Source organism: Nycticebus coucang, chromosome 8 (assembly GCF_027406575.1).
Source record: "Nycticebus coucang isolate mNycCou1 chromosome 8, mNycCou1.pri, whole genome shotgun sequence".
Lineage (NCBI taxonomy): Eukaryota > Metazoa > Chordata > Mammalia > Primates > Lorisidae > Nycticebus > Nycticebus coucang.
Window position 1 is genome coordinate 57,271,439 of NC_069787.1, and position 24,795 is coordinate 57,296,233.

The 24,795-nt window shown below is 36.8% G+C and overlaps 1 protein-coding gene across 7 annotated transcripts in view; it reads right to left on the reverse strand.

Moving 5' to 3' along the window:
• The window catches only part of ATP2C1 (ATPase secretory pathway Ca2+ transporting 1), a 178,366-nt gene that overhangs the window by 121,005 nt on the left and 32,566 nt on the right, over positions 1-24,795 (reverse strand). For 3 of the 7 annotated variants that reach the window (XM_053598480.1, XM_053598478.1, XM_053598481.1), the window contains exons 1-2: positions 11,505-11,639; positions 11,038-11,213 (exon numbers count right to left, since the gene is read on the reverse strand). The exons of 2 other annotated variants lie outside the window; for them this stretch is intronic. In XM_053598480.1, the coding sequence (XP_053454455.1) occupies positions 11,038-11,043 (6 nt within the window). In that variant the 5' untranslated portion in view covers positions 11,044-11,213; positions 11,505-11,639. Of the gene's footprint in view, positions 1-11,037; positions 11,214-11,504; positions 11,783-24,795 lie in introns of those variants that run through there. 2 more of the 7 variants (XM_053598479.1, XM_053598482.1) reach the window with 2 other exon arrangements.

The following is a 24,795-nucleotide window of genomic DNA, read 5'->3' on the forward strand; positions in this document are numbered from 1 at the left end:
TTACAGTTGTACCAACTTCAAGCAAATCTAGTCCTTTTAAGAACGAATCTTCATTGCAGACAGATGAAGAAGTGATACGATCAGCAATTTCTTCAAAAAGATTAAAGAAATAATTAAAATCTAACAGGATGTGGGAGCATACAAACAGTAACAAATGAACCTTTTATTACAAATGAGTAAATACAGAGAAGTAAGTAAAAATGAACCCAAGAAACTTTAGAAAACAAAATTTGCCTATGTACTTATTATAAAGCTAAAGACAAATATCATACTCTAGTTAAAATGTTTCTCCACTATTCAGTTGATGGAGCCCAGACTTCACCACTAAACAAAATATTCTGTATAACAAATAATACATGTAATGGAATTATACTTGTACACCTGAAATTTATTAAAAGTTTTTAAAGGAAAAATAAATAAATAAGTAGTATGTTTCTCACAGGGTAATGAGTAATTCTGCAACTACTTTCCTGTGTGTGCGCTAGGATTGAGTAAGTCAGTCAACATACTATAGATGACAACCAGGTTTCTCACCTTTGGAAAAGGAAGTAACAAGGAAGAGAAAAGGCTTGAATAGAGGAAAGACTAAATAAAAAAAAAATAAGCCCCATGGTGAGGGACTGGAACTGGAACTATCAGAATTCAGTTACAGTTTTTAGTTTATATCCACAGATGGATAGATATGGAAACAACAATACAGGGATGTCACAAAAATGTATACAAACTTTTTGTGATCTTATTGGAAGTAAAACTGATCACTCCCCAAAAGTGTAAGAACTGGAGATAAAATGGGTATGTGTAGCATGTCTAGGTACACTCAACCAATAATGGTAACTTCAACTCAACTTCGAAAAGTAATAGATAACATCTCTTAAAATCTGTACATTTTTTGGCACCGTCTGTATTTGTGTATGTGCATGTTCCCATAAGTATATTGCTAGCTCTATCTACTGGGATGACCTAGAAGCAGCTCCAGGAGCATGGAGCACACCCGGCACTCAGATCTTGGTTTCTAGATACCATTCTCCAATAAATGGTATTGGAGACAGCTTCTTTGAAAAATGTTTGATTGCATGGTGGTCCAAGCAGAAAAAATACAAAATGTACCTACAGCATCTGGTACCAGAAAGTAAATTACTACTCACAAAACATGGGAGCAACACAGAAAGGACACAGAAACAAATGTGAAAATGATTTCAATAACCAAAGTTGTAACAATGTTTGCTTTATTTCAATCCATAAAGCAAACTAAACATCCATGTAAATAAGTGAGCAATACACTAAGGACAAGAGATAGTACTTCCTTAATAACAGAATTTCAATTAATAAATATAGGAAGAAGGAAGAGAATAGAAAATTATCAGTAAGCAGATACCATAGCTGTAACTGCTGTAGTAAGATCCACTGACAGATGCAAAAACTGGCCCATAGAAAGTATAAGACATATAATATTTGCAGTACCTCCCCACTAAAGGTATCAATTGTAAAGAAATTATTTTTATACTACAGTTAAAGTAGCATTATTAATTACAAAGGGGGAAAAGTAACTTTACAATGGAGAAATGTGGCAGTCACTATCCTAACCACATAATCACATTAACTTCACCAGTCACAAGACATACTAATAATCATAAGTAAACATCTGACAATCCCAAATTGAGGGACATTCTAAAAACAACCTACCAGTACTCTTCAAAAGGATCAAGATCATAAAGACCAAAAAAAAAAAAAAAACTAGAGAACAGATGGGAGGAGACTAAGACAATCATAATTAAATGTAAAGAAGGATGCTGAATTGGACCCTAGACCAGAAATATAATAATTTATAGATGTGAAATTTCCTGATTTTGATAATTACACTATGGTTATATAGACATTAACATTAAGAAAAACTGGATATCAAAGAACTCTAAGTATATCCTATCAAAGGATATCAAAGAACTCTAAGTACTATTTTTGTACCTTTTATGTCACCCTAAATTTATTTCAGTTAAAAACTTTAAAATATTTGAGAATACTAGGCACGGTGGCTCACTCTTGTAGTCCTAACACTCTGGGAGATGAGGAATGTGGATCAAATGAGCTCAGGAGTTCAAGACCAGCCTGAGCAAAAGTGAGACACCCACCACCCTGGTGAGGCTGAGGCAGTAGGCTCTCTTGAGCCCAAGAGTTTAAGGTTGCTATGAGCTAGGATGCCATAGCACTCCACCCAGGGCACAGAGTAAGACTCTGTTTCAAAAAATAAATAAATAAAAATAAAAGATTTAGAGGAACCTCTGTAACGCATATCTTTCATCTGTAACTGGATCCAACAGTTAAACAATTACACCTGAATTATAATGCCACTCTGGAAAGAATGTGGCATTTTTTGATCATTAAGTTAAAAAATGTGGGCACAACAGGGCCGGGTGCGGTGGCTCACGCCTGTAATCCTATCACTCTAGGATTGCTTGAGCTCATGAGTTCAAGACCAGCCTGAGCAAGAGCAAGAGTCCATCTTTAAATATAACCAGGCGTTGTGGCAGGTGCCTGTCTCAGCTACTCAGGAGGCTAAGAAAGGCAAGAGAATCACTTGTGCCCAAGAGTTTAAGGTTGCAGTGAGCTATATCGCCACAGCAAACTACCAAGGCATCAAAGTGAGACTCTGTCTCAAAAAACAAAACAAAACAAAAAAAAAGTGGGCATAATACTTCATTTGCTGATTTATCAGTTTGTATAAATTATTCTAGGTTCTGAGAGAAATTTGCTATAAGAAGGGGAAGGGGAGTTTCATAGAATCTATACACTTTTTAAAACCGTCCATTCTATTGTTACCTGCACTAAACATGTGAATATTGGTTTTCAAAGCTTTGGGTTATTTTACTAGTAACATGGAAAGAAGAAAAGCAGTAAAGATAACTGAGGTCCTCTGGTAGTGATATCGCTTTCCCTGAGTTCTATGCGGCTAGCCTAGTATTTAACCATAGTAACTAATGGTATATTTCTTCCTATCTTCTCCCAGTATCTCTTTTATATGTCCAAAGACATTCATTTCATAAAGCAATTAATTGGTTAGCTTATTTCACAGGTATAGCAAACTAAACCCTTATGAAATTAAAAACATTGTGGTATCCCACATACCCTGTGCTTACTGATCCAAATGGCTACAGGTACAATGGAGAGCCATGTAAACCTTTAAAAGCAACTCAGAGTCAGGTATAATTTAGTATCATCAAAAGCTACCATCACACAATTCCATGGATTTAAGTTAAATGAGAAATTCTTTGCTGTCACACAATGTACTATATTACTTACTTTCCATTTTAAGTGGTTTTCCTCAAAAGTTAATTTTTTAAACCAACTATTATATTCAATGAAACAGCCTAAGCAACAGAGACCCCATCTCTCCAAAAGTAAAAAAAAAAAAAAAAAAAAATTAGCTGGGTGTGGCGGTGTCCACCTGTAGTCCTAGCTACTGGGGAGCATAACTTAGGCCCAGAGGTTGAGATTTAGTGAGCTATGATCCCACCACAGCACTCCAGCCTGGGTGACCGAGACCTTGTCACTAAAGACTCCAAAAAAACAAAAAAAGAAAAACAGGCAAAATATTCCTAAATTCCACCTACAATTAATAAAAGATAGATTGGTAAAAGTCTAATAAATAGGTTATTAAACTCAAGCGCCTTTATCTGTAGGTATATTAATTCCATCCTACTGATGGGGAAAATACAGGCTTAGGAAGAGTAAACTTCTTTTTCTATAAAAGGAAAAGAGACAGTAGCAAGGGATTTCCAGTGCCTCACTAAAAATGGGAATGCCACACAACTATGTACACACAAGTAGACATTAAACACTGAGAGGAAAGTGTCTACATTGAATTTTGTAAATGGATAAAAAGAAAAAGGACATTACAGATACAGGAGGTTTGGCATCTTACAAAAATAATTCAGAACATTTCAGTCTTGACTTCAAAGAACGATAAAATTGTTTTCAAATTATAAGAGTTCTGAGAGGAACAGATACTACTTAAAATGTATAGGCAAAAAAGTAAAACTGAAAGTTTAATTTCATTGATTAGTAGCTAAAACTTTTATTCCAGCTTTCAACAGTTTTTCCTACTGGCAAAAAGCCCCACGAAATCATGAAATACTAAAAACCTAAACCAAAGTAGAATCCAAATCTTAATTTGATAAAATCTTGAGGAAAGTATAAGATTATAAAGCTACTAGGTCTCCTGAGCATCCCACTCATCTCTCAGAAATTAGAAGTTAAAACATCAGTGCCCAAAAGTAATTGCCCTAAATCCATTCATCAACTAAGGTAAGGGAAATTCACATATGCTGAGCATCTCTTTCACACCAAGTACTTGTACACATTCTACCCTATCCAATCCTAACAAACCTAAAGTAGAGTCATCATCTCTTTACAAGTAAGGAGACCAACTTAACTTCCCTGCCTTGGGTTAAAACAGTCTTGGGACCACTGACATTTGGGTCCAGATAATTCTTTGGGGAGGGATGGTATGTTTACCACCATCCCTGATCCCTATTCACTGATAGCCAATAGCATCGCTTGAGTTGTGACAACCAAAAAAATGTATGGAGACACAGCCAAGTGTCAGTTGGAGTGCAAAATCACCCCTAGATGAGAACCACTGAGTTAGAGGGAGGTAATTTGTCATTCAGTTGACAGTGGGAATGTGCCACTCTGCTGAAGGGACAACTTGAAGGTTTCTGCCCTCAAGAGGTCACCGTGAACCCTAGTGTTTCATTTAAAACTTCTCTCCTTACACAGCCCTGAGACTCACACCATGACAGTCTGACCTTCTACATATTCCCCTTTGGCCAACCATAGTAAGGGTCACCTCCACTCACCCACCTACGCCAGCTTGACATCTTCTATTATTTCTGACTCAACTTTCCCCTTCATTCCCTGTATCTAATCATTGCCCAAGTCCTGATGGTTTTTCACAGGAGTAAAGTATCTCTCATCCATCCCTACTCTGCATTCCCATCAGTAACATACATAAAAGCCAATCCCCCAATGTTTTTCTGTTAGAAGAAACTAATCTCCCTTGATCCCTCACATGAATTAGGGGTGTATGTCAAGATATAATAACTACCAATGCCTGCCTGGCTGGCACACCTCAGAGAATAGTCTGCAAAGACCACATCTTTTTATGGGGACCAGAAAGAGGAAAAGGAAGCTAGAATTTTCCATCTGGGATCATAGACAATAGTTTCATGACCAAGACGTTAACTCTCAGTAAATAGTAGTCTTGACAAGCATTAAGAAAAGGAAGACTGGTTTTCATGCTATTACAAAGTTACTTGTATGCTATTTTTGGCACTTGTGCCATGAACCTCTTTTGCCTGTTCCAAGGGAATGTAGAATTGACACTCAACAGAGTAAGATAGGACTTCCGAAGAAAGTCCTTCAAAGCTTCAAACAACTAGTATTTCCGCCTTCATTGATACAGAAATCCAGATGAAAGTAGGTAAAACATTCTTCTAGAGAAACACTAATTAAAATAGATGGCAAAACAAAATCTAGAGAAATAAGTGCATACAAGGGGATATACATATAACATACCTGAGTAAAATCAGCATCAAAAGACTTATTTATGCTACATATGAAAAAGGCTCTAATTTCAGATAAGTGAAAATCCAGGATCTGGATTTTAATCTTGCCCTTAGTCAGAGAATTTTATTGTAGCAAATGGTCCTTAGGAAATGCTTTATACTTTTTAAACTTCAGAAAATCATAACCAAGATAAATTTCCGAAATTCACAATCTAATAAAAACTTTTAATTCACACTTTGCATTTTTAAAAACACAATGTTCAAAAAAAGTATGACTGACAGCCTAATTATTTCCACTTTGGTTATTAGAGTTTTGCTATAAAGGGGTAAACATCAAACAAAAGAGCAGGGTGGCAAATAGGTATATTTAGTATTTAGAGTCCCATAGCTATTCCAATTCCACCAGGCTATTTGTTTTAAGTAAATAAATAGATGGAGGACAGCCACAGTGGTTCACACCTATATTTCCAGCACTTAGGGAGGCTGAGGAAGGAGGATCACTTGAGGCCACGAGTTCGAGACCAACCTCAGCAACATAGCAAAATCCTGTCTCTATAAAAAATAAAAATTAAAGTAACTGGGCATGGTGGCATGTGCCAGGAGGACTGCTTCAACCCAGGAGGGTTTGAGATTGTAGTAAGCTTTGTTGACGCCACGGCACTCCAGCCTGGGTGACAGAGAAAGACTCTGTCTCAAAACAAACAAACAAAAGAAATAATTTCTACCAAGATGCTTTAATATCTCAGAGCTTTCTAAAAGAATAAGGAATGGCATGCTTAACTGCTTTATTTTCTTCTAGGGGGTTCACAAGTTTAGGTCAGCACAATTATGAAATGACCAAATGTCAAATCAAAAGACCGTTAGTTCAGCAAACAATTAAAATTAACAGGTATAATAAGATTCCAATTCATACATTCTCTAATACCTCTAGCTGGAAACAATTTAAAAAGCATAAACTCAAATTCAATCAGATGCCCAGTTACAAAAGTCTTAAGAAAATGCTTCTGACCCTGGGCATTACTGTCCTTCTGTCTACGTCCTAAGATAGCTTTTTTAACATTTCATTTAAACTTTTTCTAAATACATTACACGTTCAGCCAAAGCTAACCTAATTTAACACAATTTGTGTAATTTACATTTAATCCTAAAATTTGTTTATCAACAGCAATTTAAAGCCAGAAAACAGACAGTTGACCCTTAAACACCAAGAGTTTAACATATGTAAGTCCACTTTCCCTTGAATTTTCTTCTTCCTATGCCACCCATGAGACAGCAAGATCAACCCTTTCTTTTCCAATCTCCTTGTCAGCCGACTAAACATGAAGACAATGAGAATGAAGATCAAGTTCATATAATGAATAAATGTATCTCTTTTCATGCGTTTCTCAATTACATTCTTTTTCATAGCTTATTTTATTGTAAGAACACTGTATTAATACATATACAAAATATGTGCTCATCAAGTTTTTTCACAATTAAGGCTTCCAGTCAACAGTAGACTATTAGTAATTAACATTTCCATCAAACGCTGCTGTTCTTTCCACCTTTAAAAAAAAAAATTTTAACCTAGTAAAACAGATCAAGGTTAACCAGATCTGAAAAGAAAATCAGCCTTGGGCCCCAGGGGTGTGTTCATTAGGAAACTGTTTTGTTTCATAATGCTTCAGTTAACAGAGATGAATTCTGCTGACTTTAAATGAATGATAAAAACATTAAGACAAATCAAGTATTTAGGATTTAGTTGTTGAAGGCTACTGCTTACAGATAATGTCTGCAGCATCCTTCCTCTGGCTTAAATTACCGGAGTTTATAAAATGCTGTCACACACACGATCTCTTTTAGTTTCAACTCTTTTTCACAGCACTAATTAAGAATATCATTTTATTGACAAAAATGCAAATGAAACAAACTACATTTTCCACAATTAAGAATACAAAATATTTTCGTAATTTGGTTTCCTATTTCCAGTAAAAGAAATGCAATACAGAAAAGGAAATCATCTTTCTCCCCATAGCTTCTCCAACTACCCTAACACAATATAGAAAATATAGACAGTTCTAGATGATTAACAATTTAAAATTGAATGAGAAACTATTTTTTTTTAAGTGTGAATACAAATAATTTTTTTAATGCCAGGCAAAAGAGATTGGGAGATTATTTTCCAGACCTATTAGCTTTGCCTACAATCTTAAATTAGCCACATCTGAAAATCCTGAAGACTGTTACATCTCTAGTCAAAAACTTAAGGCAGTATTAGTTTCATGTGCACTGAATTTACACTTTAATGGGAAAAGCCAAATTTATTCCATAGATAAAACATGAACAATTTCTTAAAATTGGAAAACTCATTTATATCCCAGATTCCTAAATGATTTATATTTGTGATAAACATGTAAAAAAGAATTCTAAATAATCTGGATAAAATCCTAATTTACAAATGGATATCGAGGACCAGTGCCTGAAATTCCATGAAATCTACACTTCAAATGTTCCTAGAGATTGGCATGAAGTATTCATGGAGCATCCTAGAATCTACAGCTAAAAACTGTAGCTGCTTTTGTGAAGCTTTGCTGGGAAAATGTAAGTGGACCCTGGGGAAAAGGTCCAGAAGAATCAAAACATAAGTGCCAAAGAAAATACCACCATTGCTGAAGGGAACCACATGGATGAAGCCATTTTCTACTCCCAAAACCATAGCAAACTTGGCAGACTACCTAATCTGCATGCCAATGCTCTAGAGCCACTATCAATTCCACATTGTTCACACCTAGAGCTATAAATTATCCGCACACTTACTGGAAGATTATGTTACTGGGGAAGAGCAGCAGCATTCAAACATTCCAGTAAGCTAACTGTGCTTCAACCATAGTTCTGATCACTTTGCATACCAAGCTTCACTCATTACTCAAAGGAATCATCCAATAGAGCATTAATTATCCTATTAACAGATGAGAAAACTTAGAAGCATTTTCAGGAGAGGCAAAAATTACCTGCAGGGATTCAAATCCAAGCCTGTCCTTTTCCAAGCTGACCCCTGGCTTCCTCTCAGAGCTCTAACTTTTTACGTAGGCTTAAAGCACTAACACTCTATTCCTTACTTAACTGTGATCATTCCTTAACTAACAATGACAACTTCATACAAAACATTTTGGCCACTACTGTTCCCCTTCCCAACATTCAACTGTTATGACAAAATTAATGCCAGGTGGCATTATTAGTGTGCAAACATACGGCGACTCCATTTACAATTCAGATTTATTGAGCACTTACTACATGCTAGATACCATTCTAAATGTTTACAACAACCTCATGAGTAGGTTCTATCATTATCCTTTCTTTATAGATGAAGAAATTAAAGAACAGAAAGCTTTAATAATTTGCAGAAGGCCAAATAATGCCAAGTGGGAACCAGTATTCAAATCAGGTTGCCTGGCTCCACAACCTTCCTACCTCCCCAGAGAATCAACATAGAGTTTTTCATTTAATCCTCTTAACTCTGTAACCTAAACCATCAATTCTACTTTATAGATGAGAAAATAGAGTCTCAAAAAGGTGAAGTAATTTGCCTAAAATCACACGCTGTAAGTGGTGCAATATAAGACATGTGATTCAAGAAAAGATTTGAATCCATTTTTATTCCACACCTCTAAACTGTTAATACTATACCATGTCAAAGGAAGATACATAAAAGGCAGGTGAACTATAAAAAGGTAAAGATATCATCCATACATTTGAAGACAGTCATAGGCTGTTGAAAATTTCTGGACTCTATGAAAGGTTCTTAAAGAATTTTAAATATGAAAACAGGATAAAAATGTGACAGTAGTTAAGAATTGACAAAAATCTCTAGATGGTCAATAGTGGGGCAGAAAACCTCACACGTTTTTAAGAACTCTGTAACATTTTACTTTGAGGCCACATCATTCATATTTGGCCATAAGATACAGACACACTCAGATACAGCATGCACTATGCCTATCCTTCCATGTCACAACCACCCCCCTCCCACCTTAGGAGATAATCAGAATCAGCATTATTACTAATGCACTTTTTCCTCAGAGCACAAGAAACCAAAGCAACATGTAAAAATTTACCTACTATATAGTCTACTCTCTTAAATCTGGTAACATTTTGAAAACAAGTTCACAAACATATATTAAGTTTTACAGGTATGAATGCCCTCAATATTGCCTCATGTACAGAACAGATTTGTCTTTCTTAAATCTGTAAGAGAATAAAGGGCTTAGAAAAGTGATTTTCCATTCCACTGAACAAAACCCACTGGTTTCAAATGCTTTTCAAGACCCAATTAGACAGTGTAAACTCCTCTGCAGTTACACTTAAGAATTTCAGAAAATGTCTTCCACCAATTATCCATCTACATCTAGAGTAAAAGTGGGCAATATAATCATGCCTCTCATCATATGAGGCATGATTTATATTCCTGAAGTCTCAGACAGCAAAAGAGAATATTACTGCATCTATCAGAAACATCTATTTAAAAACATCTATTTTACATTCTCAACAATGGAAAAACAAATTAGAAGCAGCCAGCAAGCTCAATTGCAGCCCATTTGTACCAGATACAAATTTTAAAAACCAAACAGTACAAGAAGAAAATCTAATTTGTTAAAAATCTTTTAGCATCTCGTAGCTTAGGTACAGGTAGAAGAAAAAAAGAAAAGGCTGCACACAAGCCAAGATAGTCCAAAGAATATGTGTGGTTGTTTCAGAAGGAAAAAATAATAATTTATTGAATTGTTCAATAGTTTTAAAATAATATATCGGTGCTATGTAGTTAAAAGCATTAAATATTTTAATAAGGACAAAGGACTCAAGTAACATGTGAATGACGATCTAATGCGTCCAAAGTGTACGGTGGACAAACAGGTTCCACTGTTAACCTCCTAAATGATATTTTGAAATAGGGCGGAACTTTAAGAAAATGGCTTCATAATATTTCATTAAATTCAGGGCATTTTTGTAACTGAGAAACAATGAGCTTTTTCCCCACAGCTAGAGATAATAAAAAATCATATTGTTTCTTACAAATTAACCTAGTCATACACCTTATCAAGGCTTGATATGTAAATAAATAAAGATGCATTACATCCCCTTGTCTCCCTTTCCACTTCCCCTAAGGCCCAGGGTGATTCCTTTCAAAAAGCTTTCATTTCACATGCATAGAAGCTATCAGAAATGAAAACTTCCCTTCCATCTCCTAAGATAAAGAAACCAGGAATTTCTCAGAAAAGCAGAATCAAGCTCAGTCACCCACAGAACCTTAATCCCTGAAATGCCCCATGTCACCAAAATAAAAGCTGGATACCCTAAGCAAGCAAATCTTTGGAGACTTCACATGCAAAATAAAATAAAATAAAATCACTAAAATAAAAAGGTGGGGAAAAAGACAACTTAAAAACAAACCACCACACCCTCAACTCCGCGTTGCAACCCGTGTGCCAGGGGCCTTTACCTTCATTTTCCATCGAAACTGCACTCGGGTTGATGGCTACAAAGTCTTTAGTGTCAGCCGCGGAGGACTAGAGAGAGGAGGAGGACAAGGAAGAGAAGCCCCCGGAATCCTAGGCTGTCACCCCCGCTCCCGGCCACGCGTCCCACGGCTGCTCCCACCACCCCTAGCAGCAGCATCTGCAAGAGAAACCAGGAGAAGCGGCGCTGACGAGAGAAAGGCTTAGGAGGGAGTCCCCCACCCAGCTGCCACCTCGGGAGCGCCCAGACCCGCATCCGCCCTCTCCGCTGCCCGCAACGTCCCCACCTCACGCCAGCGGGGCGGCGCCCTAGAGACGCCCCCCAGCTAGGGTATCCCTGGAAGCTCCCTTTCTTCGGGATGTGGAAGTTTCTGGAAATGGGGGTTGAAGGTAATACAGGTACCCACTAAAAGATCTAGACAACCCCCTCCTCCAGGCTGCGGGGACTCACCCGCAAAGCTCGCGGGGGCGCCCCGCGCGCTTCGGGCGAAAAAGAGCTGCTCGCGATGCGGCGGCGCAAAGTGGGAGCCTGCTCTCGTCGTGAGAAGTAGTGAGCAGGCGGGCAGGCGGGGAGGGGAAAAGAGTGGAGGTAAGGGGGCCCGTCACGCTCGGCCCCGCCGGCTCGGCGCGACCGCGCTGATCTACTCCCACCTCCGCCTCCTGCGCTCCGCCCCTCCCCGCCACCGGCCGCCCCAGTGCACCTCGCACTCCCGGGCCCGCCGTGCACCGAGCTTTGTCGCTACTACTTCCGCTGCGAGAGGCGCGTGCGCATGCGCATTAGCACTCACGGGCGGGAAAGACGGAAATGAAATGAGGCAGAGCCTTCGGCCCCCGCTTGGGCTTAGTTTGGAAACTGAGCTGCCCGGTAGGACGGCGCGTGGGTTTGGCGGTCCAACCTGCTCCTGCCTGTCCAATGGCAGCTTCTCGCTGCCCCCCAGGATGTTACCTTCTTTCGTTTCTACACACCCACTGGGCTAGAAGTCGGACATCCGCCCGCGCCCTGTGTTGGCCACTCATTCCCATGAGGCGGCCGCAGAGTCGGGCCAAGCGGACCGGCGCAGTCATGGCCGCTGTCTCCGAGGCGTTTGAGCGCTCTCTGGAAAGTCCACAGGGGAAGCCCCTCCCGTCGGGGCGGCCGTCACAATCTCGGCGGGCGACGCGAGGGCAGCAGAGGGAAGGGACAAGCGCAGACAGGCGCCAGTGTTCCTGCCAGGGAATGGGGCACCGAGAGAAGCCTCCTGAGTCTTCGCACACTCTTGCAAACCCTAGCTCTGGCTTCTTCACACTTCTTGCGGGAGCTGGTCATCGCAGGGCGACTTCCCAAAATTCTTTCCCCGTTAAAGGGGTGTGCTTTAGTTCCCTCGTGTAATGAGAGCCAAGGTTCAGCCGCAGAGAGCTCCAGGGAGAACTAATTTTATTTATTTAGAGTGTTAAGGAACTAGGGAGAGGCTCGAGCAGTAAGTATAATGGAAACCAAGCGTCTAGCGATTGAAGCTGAAGAATGGATACTTTGGCCACTGGCTGTCTTTTCCCACGTGAACCTTTCAACTGCTCAGTACCAGACCCCTAGTAATTTTAAATAGCCCTGCTAAGCCGGGCACAGTAGACATAGCCGTTGGCCCCTCACACCGATATCCACTAGAGGGCAGGCAACTACGATGAATTTTTCGGCATCCTTCGAAGAACTCTAGGCAGACCAAATGAAAACTCCCATTTATGCTAGAGGCATTTTTCTCCAACAGTACTTTATCCCTGTTACAAATTTGCCCCGGACCTCAGGTCTTGTAACATATTCCAATATGCTTTCTAACCAGACGTTCACCATCAAAATAAATGGACTAGTTTGCCTTTTTTTCTATATTTGTTCTCAAGTAGGTGGAACTAGTGTAGCGTCAAAAATTTTGGACAGCTTTCTAGATTTGCCTTTCTTTTAAGAAATGTTGAACTATTATTCAGTGAGGTCACTTTTAAATTTTAAAGATGAACTCATAAAAGTCTCTGTCAATTGGTTCTCTAGTCTACCTCTGGCTTGCATGCTAAGTGATTTTTGTCTCAGTGGCATGAGCCTATGATTTTGTAAAATGAAAGTACTATATCTCTTGTTCAATACTGTAATCAATTTGCAATGGTTGTTAGCGGACTTACTGAACCTTGACACAACAGCATCATATTAAAAGCAAAAAATCTAAGGTAGATTGCACAATCTATTAACATATGCACTTACAAAATAGAAGATAATTTTGTACAGAATTCGATATTAGATCACTTTAATTGTATGAAACATTTTATCAACAGAAGCTTTTCAGAATTACCTATTGTGCACTGCAGTACTCTAGCATTAACACTGAATCCACAATTAACTCCGACAAAGATTTATAAATCCATGATTTTTACTTAAAGTGGCTAAACTGAAATTTTACTTGTGGTTGCCTGAATTGTGAAAGACATGGTTTCTATTGCTAAGCCAAAATATAAACTGGATAAGACCAGCTTTGCCACAAGAAATGTTACATATTTCATTCTTAATCTACTTTCAGTCATCTCACCAGGCTTGGGAGCATCAAAGAACGAAATGATAGCTGATTGAACCACTTAGCTGGAGCCTCATCAACATATTTCTATGGTATGATCCTTTTATACCTGAATACCTGTATACCTTCCCTGCCAAGCTAGCCAACATCAACAGTACCAATTTTCACTTCCTCTGTGTATGAAAGATAGTAATAGTGTTTATTATGTATATATTTTGTACATGAAAGATAGGATTTATTAACATAATTTAAACCAGGGCAGTGGGAAGAGCTTGGGCCATACGGTTCAAAAGCGTGCTTTATTCTCCCAGCATCTCCTTGGACCATCTAACCTGCCATGAGACTGTTGTGTAGTTATCTCCTCCTCCTCATCTTCAGGGAAGGAAATGAAAGTATATATGCACCACAAATGTAAATTACACATATATGATGCCCTCCGTATCTGCAGGCTTCAAATCTGTGTATTTAATCAACTGTAGATCATAAATATTCAAAGAAAATAATAACAATATAACAATGAAAATAATAGAATTTAAAACATGCTACATGTAAAATACAGCAACTACTTACATAGCACTTCTATTGTATTAAATATAATAATCTAGAGATGACAAAGTATATGCAAAGATATGCATGGGTTATATGCAAATACACCATTTTTGAGGGACTTCAGCATCTGTAGAATTTGTTGTCCATAGGGGTTCTAGAACCAATCTCTCAAAAATACTAAGGGACAACCTATCTATTTTTACACACACATACATATGTGAATGTCTCGCAATTAAGTTCTTTGTAGTACAATTTTCTAGCATGAGTTCTTGAACTTCATTGAATGACCTCCTATAATAGCTCTGATGGCCATCCAAGAAAAAGAGCTCAAAAATTACTTTAAAGGGTAGGATAGGCACTGATACTGTGCCTAGCTTCCTAAGGGAAAAAACTTCAAATGCGACCATAGTGATATTCAGCAGTGAGATATATAGGCCTCTTTCTAGGATGAGTTCATGAACTTAATTTTCAGACCATGTTTATGTTCATATATACACCCTTCTTTTGCTCATAAGGTTATTGTAAGGATTTGATTAAGTAAAGCAAGTTGTAAATTATAAGCACAACAGAGAAACAAGAACATGCCTGGAGTGTTAGCCAGCTAGAATGAGATTGTTGGCAATAAAATATATTATATGCAAGTTTCCTCTTACTTCCTTGGTACTAAATATTTAACCTATAAAATTAGATACATAAAATTAAATACATCTGATGCAAAAAGTGGTCACATGAGCAATAAAAGGAAACCCATCTTACTGGTTGGGAGAAATACAACAAATGAAAAGACTGAGGAAGAATGGTCATGATGTTCTAATTTTATTTATAATGTTCTTTATTCCACAGAAGATATGAGACATCTTGTTTCTAATATCAAATTTGATAATGGGCATTTTCATAAACCTGATTGAAAGGACTATCCTGTCCCCTAAGATTTAAAAACTAAAACTTGGAAAAGATCATTTTAAAATCTTTCTTCAGTTAATTAATGTCTTATTTTAAAGGTTGTTTTAACATTGTTCAAAGTACCAGGGGTTAATGGTTAAGAAATTTTACGTATTTCTAGAGAAGAAATTGTAATTTTTTTAAGTCTGACATTTTAAAAGTTTGTAAAGATGCAACACTTCTAAAGGCTGACCTACTCCAACAAAAACAACGGAAGTATTTTTATTCTTATAAAGGATATGCTAAGTGTCAAGTTTAGGGAAATGTAATCTTATTGCAAAGAGGGTCATATGAAACCAATGTCTAACAACCACCTACCAAAATTGCTATAAACTTACCTAGTTCCCTGTTTTAGCAGTACTGGAAGATTAAAAGTTGGAAGCAAGAATAAAAATTGAAGGACTTGGGCGACGCCTGTTGCTCAAGTGAGTAGGGCGCCAGCCCCATATACCAAGGGTGGCGGGCTCAAACTCAGTCCCAGCCAAATAGCTGGGTGTTGTGGCAAGAGCCTGTAGTCCCAGCTACTCTGGAGACTGAGGCAAGCGAATCGCCTAAGCCCAAGAGCTGGAGGTTGCTGTGAGCTGTGATGGTACGACTCTCTACCAAGGGCGACAAAATAAAACTCTTGTCTCTTAAAAAAAAAAAAAAAAATTGAAGGACTCACATATCTAAGCTACCTGTGTTTGGTTGGTTTTAATAGTACACAGATTCTAAGTTCTTTACAAATATTTTATCACCCACAGAATTCCATAGCCTCTTTCATACTTGCTAACATTCTTAGCATGAAATATTGAATGAAACTGAGCAGAAGAAACTAAAGTAGAAAATTTTAAGTATACTTTTATTTTTAAAGAAGTTTATTTCGAGTACAATTCAGTTTCCCCATTCAATAGCTTCTGAACCCATGGTGATATTTGGCATCTTTGATATATACTACCAGTATACTCGGTTGGAGGTAAAAGTGGATTGGGTGTATCTGAGGATAAGAAAGGGAAGGAGGAAGAGCAAAGTGAGTGCAAGTCCCATATCCAAAAGTCAACTCTGTACTTCATTATGTCCATGGAAATTAAACATAACACTATTCCAAATTATATAAAACCCAAAATCTATTTTTTTAGGGGAAACTGAGCCCTGATCTTTAGCATAAGACTCACTTCCTGCTTGGGAGACCTGGCGAATCATGAGAATGGCACATGAGGTGTGTGCATGCAGATCGGAAAACTGACCTTCAAGAGAAAATGTATATATGAGGTGTGGAAATAATAATTATGGTAAAGATTCTCTAGAATCCAGCGGTCTCTTGATACTAGAGGGAGAGGTTATGCTCAAGGTCTGAAGTTTTGCAAAAATAAGACATTCTTTCTGACCTTCTCCATGTCCTCCTTAGTCAGTGCTAATGTCAGGCAAGCAGTTTTTATCTACTTGCTGTTTTATGATAATAAATATGGACCTGAGATTTACCGGGAGGGTTCCTCCCAGAGTTCCTCAGTCCCCCGACACAGACTTTGTGTCAAGCCTCTTCATTCCCCTGCCAAGATCCCATCATCTGGTGACCTCCAAATCCCTTCATATTTTGAGATATAAAACCCATTTAAGAGATACCATTCTCTTTAGTTTCCAACTTACTAATTCTCTATGGCCCCAAAACATCTGACTGAAATGTGTAGTGAAGACCTATTGAATAAATGAATGATCCAGAAAATGGTCATCTTAAATAAATATAGATCTTTTTTGTTGTTGAGTGAATAAATGTAATCCCACCCATGACTAGCTACTTACTTCCTATCATCAAAATCCATGCTTCTGGTTTCCTGTAAAGCAAAGAGGAATTAAGAGATTCTAAGAAATTTAAAAACAAACCTACATTTCCAAAAACCACAAAGGGGTTAGCTAGGACAACAAGATCTGAATGGGCGTAAGTCTTAATCATTGCAGGAAGTACTCAATATTGAGCACTGCCTAGAGAAGATAAAATTGCACACCCAGATTCTGAACCCAGGTAAGCATTTGAAATTAAAAGATAATTTAAGTGCTGAGGTGGTTGCTTCCATGTATGTGGGAAATTTCAGCTGAGCCTATGCTTTGGGTTTTGATGGCACACATTAATGTCTGACAAAACTGAAAGAAGGCATTATATAGCAGGTCCTCAAATAACATCCTTTCTTCTTGATTCATTCTAATATTGATGAGGGAGAAAAGATAATTCCTGGCTGGGAAAACTGTGTTGTTTGCATGTTCTCCCCTGGTCTGCATTGTTTTTTTCCAGGTACTCCAGTTTCCTCCCACAAAGATGTTCATGTTAGGTTAATTGACATATCTAAATCTTCCCAGTACAAATGAGTGTGGGTGTGTGTGAGTGCACCCTCTGACAGAATGGCATCTTGTCCTGGGTTGGTTTCCAGCTTGCACCTTGAGCTGCTGGGACAGATGCCAGCCACTCATAACACTAAACTGGAAATATCTGGGTAAATAATCCTCATTAATCTTTCTTACATGTATGAATACCTCACATTTCAATATTTAACGTTAGAAGTTTTTTGGTCTTTAGAAGTTTGGTGATGTTTTTGTGACCAGAAATATGCTGTGGAAATTTAACTCTTTTTTTATATCAATTAGCCTGTGGTAAAATTGGTTTCCTATACACCATTTGCTCAAAGTCATAGTTTCCACAAACCTATCAATAATGTAAAGTGAGGACTTACTATAATTTCCTGCACCATCTTCAATCATACCTTAAAGACCAAGGAATTTACTCTTAATTCCTGGACAAGACAGCTAGGAGACTATGTGTAAATAACAGGTCTTAGAATAGCTGAAAAAGTTAAATTGCTACTGGGCAGTGTCTTCTACTAACTTTGAAAGCATTGCTGATACATTGGTTGTCACAAATAGTTGAAACTATGGTACAAATTCCATATCCTGTCTTCAGGTCCCTGCTGTGTTTACATTAATAGCCTAGGTCTCTTCCCTCCATTTAAATGCTTTCTCAACTTTACATCAGAAACATTTTCAGTCTCTTTATCCTGTTGCACACCGGGGTCTGAGAGAGCTTTAGGAAAGGATGCATTTCCTAATTCCTCCAAAACGGCACATTTTTCACTTAAAGATTTTCTACCCCAGCATCTTCTAGAAGTCAGATATTTTGTGCAAAGCTTGCATCTTTACCTAAACTTGTCCCATGTCCTTCCAGGCCCCCTGCAGAAATCATCTATTTCCACTGTGCTTCCTATTGTGAAAATAAATGAGAAAAAAGGCCAAAAAAAGTCCTTATGATAAAATAGAGAGGGAGATACACAGCACGGAAATAGCCAAAGGTTTTATGAAGATCCTGAAGTTAACCCTAGATAATCATGCAAACAGACCATTACTCTCACTAAGCATACTACATAAAATATGGAACGCATTTCAAGGAAGTGGTTTGTAAGACAGATAATGGAGAAGAGGAAATGACAATTTGGCAATATGGTTTGTGAGACAAATGATAGAGAAAAGGAATTACACATTGGCAAGAAAGAGTTTTTGCAACAAAAACCGTTAGGTTAGAAAATGTATTACTACAAAGAAAGATCAGGTGGGAAATTAGAGGCTTTAACAGTGTGCCTTCAGACAACTTTATTTTTGCTTTCTTGGTTATGAAAGGTAATGTTTGTGTAGCATAAATCATAAGATATTTTAAAAATTTTAATATTGCCAAATGACCTATATTTGAGAGAAGTATAAAAATGGGAATTTGGGGGAAAGCGTTCTACAGGATAGAAACAAATAAGCTAAAGTGAAAATGTAGGGCTTGCACTGGCCTAATCAGCCCCAAATTCAAATAGCTGAATGCAAAACTTTTCTTAAAAGCTGCTATATCAGCTAATAGGAATATTGGTATTCTAAGTGAACAATAGCCCAATATGGAATATTTAATAGGAAGCTTACAAACTAAAAATGATGTCAGTCCCTTTGAGGACAGTGAAAGGAACTCTCTGTCATATTCCAAATGAATATTATGAGTGATCCTCAAACATCCATTCCTACCCAGCACCTATGTGTACAATGCAGGGGCCCACACTGGCTTTCCTAGGGCCCATCGCTACTACCTTGCTAACAAGGGGCTCAAAGATCAGTCTGCCCAATGCCCACTGCCACAACCACTGGCAATCCTGCCTGCTAACTCCAGCAATAGGCTCACTAGGCACTCAAGCCACTCAGGGGCCAAAAGATCAGCCCACCTGGCATCCCCATCTATCAAAGCTGCTCCATAGCATCCACAGACAAGCACAGCTTAAACCACTGAGGAACTTGCAGATAGTAGGGACATTGATTACAGCTGAAGAAATCATATGGCAACTATACTAGTTCCCTCATCCAGAAGTAAAGCCAAATCCCTCTACCCAACTGACACTAGATATAGCTACAGGAAAAAGTCTTTGTCTACAAAAGCTATCCCATAAAATTGGAAGAAGCTTCTATTATATCAGATACAGAGTAATGTAGGGAAATAAGAAACATGAAAAAAATCACAGAAAGATGACACCTCCAAAGAAACACAATAGTTCATTATAACAAACCCCAAAGAAAAGGAAGTGTAAACATGCCTGATAAGGAACTCAAACTAATGATCTTAAGGAAATTCAGTAATATGCAAAAGGACACAGGCAAACAATACCAAAAAATCAAGAAAACAATTCATGATCTGAATGAGAAATTCAACACAAAGATATAAAAAGAACCAAACAAAAATCTCAAAAATAACAGATTCAATAAATTATATAAATAATACAGTTAAGAGCTTCTACAGTAGACTAGATTAAGCAGAAGAACTTGAAGACAGGTCCTTTGAAATAATCCAGTCAGACATTAAAAAAAAAAAAAAGAAGATGAAGGCAAAAAAAATTTAAAAGAATGAAGAAAGACTACATAGAGAAAAAAAGACATCCTACATGAGACATGGGATGCCATAAAGAAAACAAATATTAGCATTTTGAAGTTTGACAAAAGAGATGAAAAAAACATATTTATTTAATAAAATAATAGCTGAAAACTCTCCAAATCTTTAAAGAGATACAAACATCCAGATATAGGAAGTTCAAAGATCTCTAAATAGCTTCGATTCAAAAAGTCCTCTCCAAGCTACATTATAAAGTGTCAAAGACAAAAAGAATTCAAAAACAGTAAGAAAAAATGTCAAGTCACATTTAAGGAAATCCCCATCAGACTAACAGCAAATTTCTTAATGGAAATCTTACAGACCAGGGGAGAATGGGATAATCAGAGTACTTAAAGAAAAAAAAAAATCCTGCCAGCCAAGAATACCATGCCGAAAAGCTATCTTTCAAAAATAAAGGAAAAATAAAGTCTTTCCCAGAAAGCAAAAACAGGGAATTCACTACTAAGACCATCATACAAGAAATGGTTAAAGGAATCCTACATCTGGAAGTGAAATAACAATATCCACCATTATGAAAACATAGGAAAGTATAAAACTCACTAGTAGAACAGACACACAAATAAGAAATAGAAAAGAATCAAACATTATCACCACAGAAAACCACCAAACTGCAAAGAGAAACAATAAGAAAGTAAGAATGGAATAAATGATATACAAAGCAATTAGAAAACAATTAACAAAATAACAGCAGTAAATCCTCATTTATCAATGATAAATTTGAGTGTAGAGGGTTTTAACTTGCCCAATTAAAAGATACAGTCTTGCTGAATGGGTAAGAAAAAGCAAGACCCAACTATATCATTTGTAAAGACATACACACATGGGAAGTGAAGGAGTTGAAAAAGATATTCCACACAAATGGAAACCAGAATTGTATAATAATAGCTATACTTACATCAAACAAAATAGATTTTAAGTCAAAACACATAAAAAGAGACAAGGTCATTACATAATGATAAAGCAATCCGTTCAGCAAGAGGATATAGCAATTATAAATATCTATACAGCCAACACTACAAATATATAAAGCAAATACTATTAGAGCTAAAGAGAGAAATAGACCTCTAGATGATAATAGTTGCAAACTTTGACACCCCAGTAAAATTGCAGTATACAAATTGAACATACAAGAATCAATAGCATTTCTAAAAACCTTATTGGCTGGCTAAAAAGAAATAAAAAAGTTAATCTCATTACAATAGCTATTAAAAAATAACCCTAGGTATTAATGTAACTAAATCATAAAGGACACCCCAAATGCAAAGTAAGTCCATGCTCTATGAGTTTCATAGACTGAAAACATATAACCCAAATCAATCTATATATTCAATGCAATACAATACCAATTGAAATATCAATAACATTTTTCAAAGAAATTGAAAAGAAAAATTTTAATTTGTGTGAAACCACAAAAGACCCCAAGTAGCTGAAGCAGTCCTAAGAAAAAAGAACATAGCTTAAAAATATACTACAAAGCAATAGTAACCAAAACAGCATGGTATTGGTATAAAAACAGACATGTAGATCAATGGAACAGAGTAGAGAATCCAGAAATGAATTCTTATATTTATCGATGTTTTTAAGCAACTGATGCTTAACAAAGAAGACAAGAACATACTTTGGGGAAAGAGCACTCTCTTAAACAAATGGTACTGGGAAACCTGGATATCCATATGAAGAAGAATAAAATTAGGTACCTCTCTATCACCGTATACAAAAATTAACCCAAAATGAATTAAGACTTAAATGTAAAACTCAAAACTATAAAACTAATGGAAGAAAACTTAGGGAAAGGGCTTCAGGTCATTGGTCTAGAATCAAGATTTTTATGGGTAAGACTTCAAAAGTACAGGCAACAAAAACAAAAACAGACAAATGGGACTATACCAAACTAAAAAGTTTCTGCATAGTAAAGAAAATAATGAACAGAGTGAAGAGACAGTCTGTAGAATGGAAGAAAATATTTACGAAGTATTAACTGACAAAAAAATCCAGAAAATACAAGGAACTCAAATAACTCAAGAGCTTGAAAACCAACTCAAAAAACCCCCAAATAATCTGATTAAAAATGGGCAAATAGTCTGAATAGACATTTCTCAAAAGAAGACATAACAAATGGCCAAACATATGAAAAAATGCTCAACATCACTAATCATCAGGGAAATGCTAATCAAAACCACAATGACATATCATCTCTCCCTAATTAGAATTGCTATTATCAAGAAGACAAAAAATAACATGCTGGCAAGGATGTAGAGAAAAGGGAACTCTTATATACTATTGATGGGAGTGTGAATTAATACAACTAGTATGGAAAACAGTATGGAGGTTCCTCAAAAAAAAACTAAAAATAGATCCAGGCATCCCATTATAGGGTATTTGTTCAAAGGAAAGGAAATAAGTATGTTGAATATGTATCTACACCTTCATGTTAATTGCAGCATTATTTACAATAGCCAAGATACAGAATCAACCTAAATGTTCATCAACAGATGACTGAATAAAGAAAATGTAGTGTGTATACACAATGGAATACTATTCAGCCATAAAAAGAAAGAAATCCTATCATTTACAGCAACATAGATAATTCTGGAGGACCTTATGGTAAGTGACACCATAGAAAGATAAATACTACATTATTACACTCATACGTGGAAGATAAAAATGTTGAACCCATACACTTAAAGGGTAGGAAAGTGGCTACTGGAACTGAAAAGGGTAAGAGGAAGGGGGATAGAAAAAGGCTGTTTAACAGATACAACATTATAGCTAATTAGGAATAATAAGTTCTTGTGTTTTGTAGCACTATAGAATAATGATAGTTAACAAAAATGTTTGTTTTTTAAAGAGACAAGATCTCACTCTGTTGTGGAGGCTAGCGTACTGTGGCATCATCATAGCTCATTGCACCCTCAGTCTTCTGGACTCGAGTGATCCTTCTGCCCATAGGCATCTGCTACCATGCTTGGCTAATTTTTAAATTGTTTGTAGAGCCAGGGATTTGCTGTGTTGTTCAGCATGGTCTCAAACTTCTGCCCTCAAGAGATCCTCCTGTCTTAGCCTCCCAAAGGTTCCCTAGGAGTATAGGCATGAACCATCACACTCAGCCAACAATAATTTGTTGCATATTTTCATGTAGCTAGAAGAGAGGATTGTGAATGTTCCTAACACAAACAAATAATACAGGGTGGCCATAAAGTTCGTGTGCAATGTAAATAGTTACAACTATGGCACATGAACTTTATGGGCACCCTGTATTTTCAGGTGATGTATGTGCTAATTATCATGATTTGATCTTTACACATTGTATACATTTATCAAAACATCATTCTGTATCCCACAAAAATGAATAATTATGTGTCGGCTAAAATAAAAGGAAACAAAAATCTTTTCATCCCAGCATCATTAGTGTAAGTACTTCTCAAAGTGTGACCTCACTACCAGCAACATCAATATCACCTGGGAACTTAGTAGAAATGCAAATTATACACTTCACTTGGTCCTACTGAATCAGAAATTGTGGGAGTTGGACCCAGCAAACTGCGATTTAGCAAGACTTCACAGTGCTTCTGAATGACTGGAAGTACTGTAGCCATCTTTTTACCCCTCTTCACACCCTTCCTCAGTAACAAGCCAATACAAGGGATATAGCAAAGTATTGATGAGAAGAGGCCAAGTCCTTTAATATATAATTAAGCTTGCAAGTAATCCACTCTGGGGCCCGTGCTACCACTGGACTTCCTTTAATGTGAGATAATAAGTAAGTTACGTTTTCTGTTACTTGCAACTAGAAGCATCTAACTGATAGGTTAAATGAAAAAAAAATAATTTTCTACTAGGTTAAATGTTAATTGGTTGATGCTTTGGCTGTTCTTATAAAAGTTAAGAATTATTTTTTTCTTTAGTTAAGAATTTAACTTAAGAATTTAATACAATATGACATATTCAAATGATAAAATATTAAGTCAGTATCTTAAAATGCTAATGGAAATGTTAATTAATAAGAAGTTACAGAATAAGATGTTAAAAAACTGAATAAGAGTATATGTGTTTTTTAAGTAATTTCCATATTAGCAGATAAAGTAGAATATTGGCTATTGATTTCAGAAGTTCTGTTGACAAGTTTTTCTTACTACTACTTAGGAACATTTAAAATTATATAACTATAACTTATCTTGAAAATTAGTCAGCTTTTAGAATTTTTACTTATGTGGTTGCATGCCCTGGCACTAGGTTTTGGGTTTTTTAACTAAAAATTAAATTAAGTTTTTACCTTCCTCTTTTTTCCCCCAATAAACTTGGCAGAGATATTTATTATTTTGCAGTTTTCACATCTCCTTGTTTCTATTATCTAATTTAGAATATTTAAAAAGCTATGGCATTTTTTTTTTTTTTTAAACTCTACAGATATTTTTCCCTACTTTAAATGACCAAATTGCTCATTTTAACCCTGGAAAAGTACAAAAAATGCTTGGAAAGGTAAAGATGTCAACACTGCACATTAATTAAACATTTAAATTACTTTTAGGGAAATGAGAATCAATTTTTACTAAATAGACATCAAAACTATACATTTGTTCAGGGCTTTTTACTTCAAAGTATATAATTAAATTGAATTGTCACAACCCTGCCAGGTGAGCAGACTACATTTCACTCATTGCTTTTTATGGGTGACAAAGCTGAGATTCATCCACAGGAAGCTTCCTGAACAAGAATTTCTCACTATTCAGTACAAAGTCATGAGTAAAATAACCATCTTGGCTGAGTACCCATCTATCCCTTAA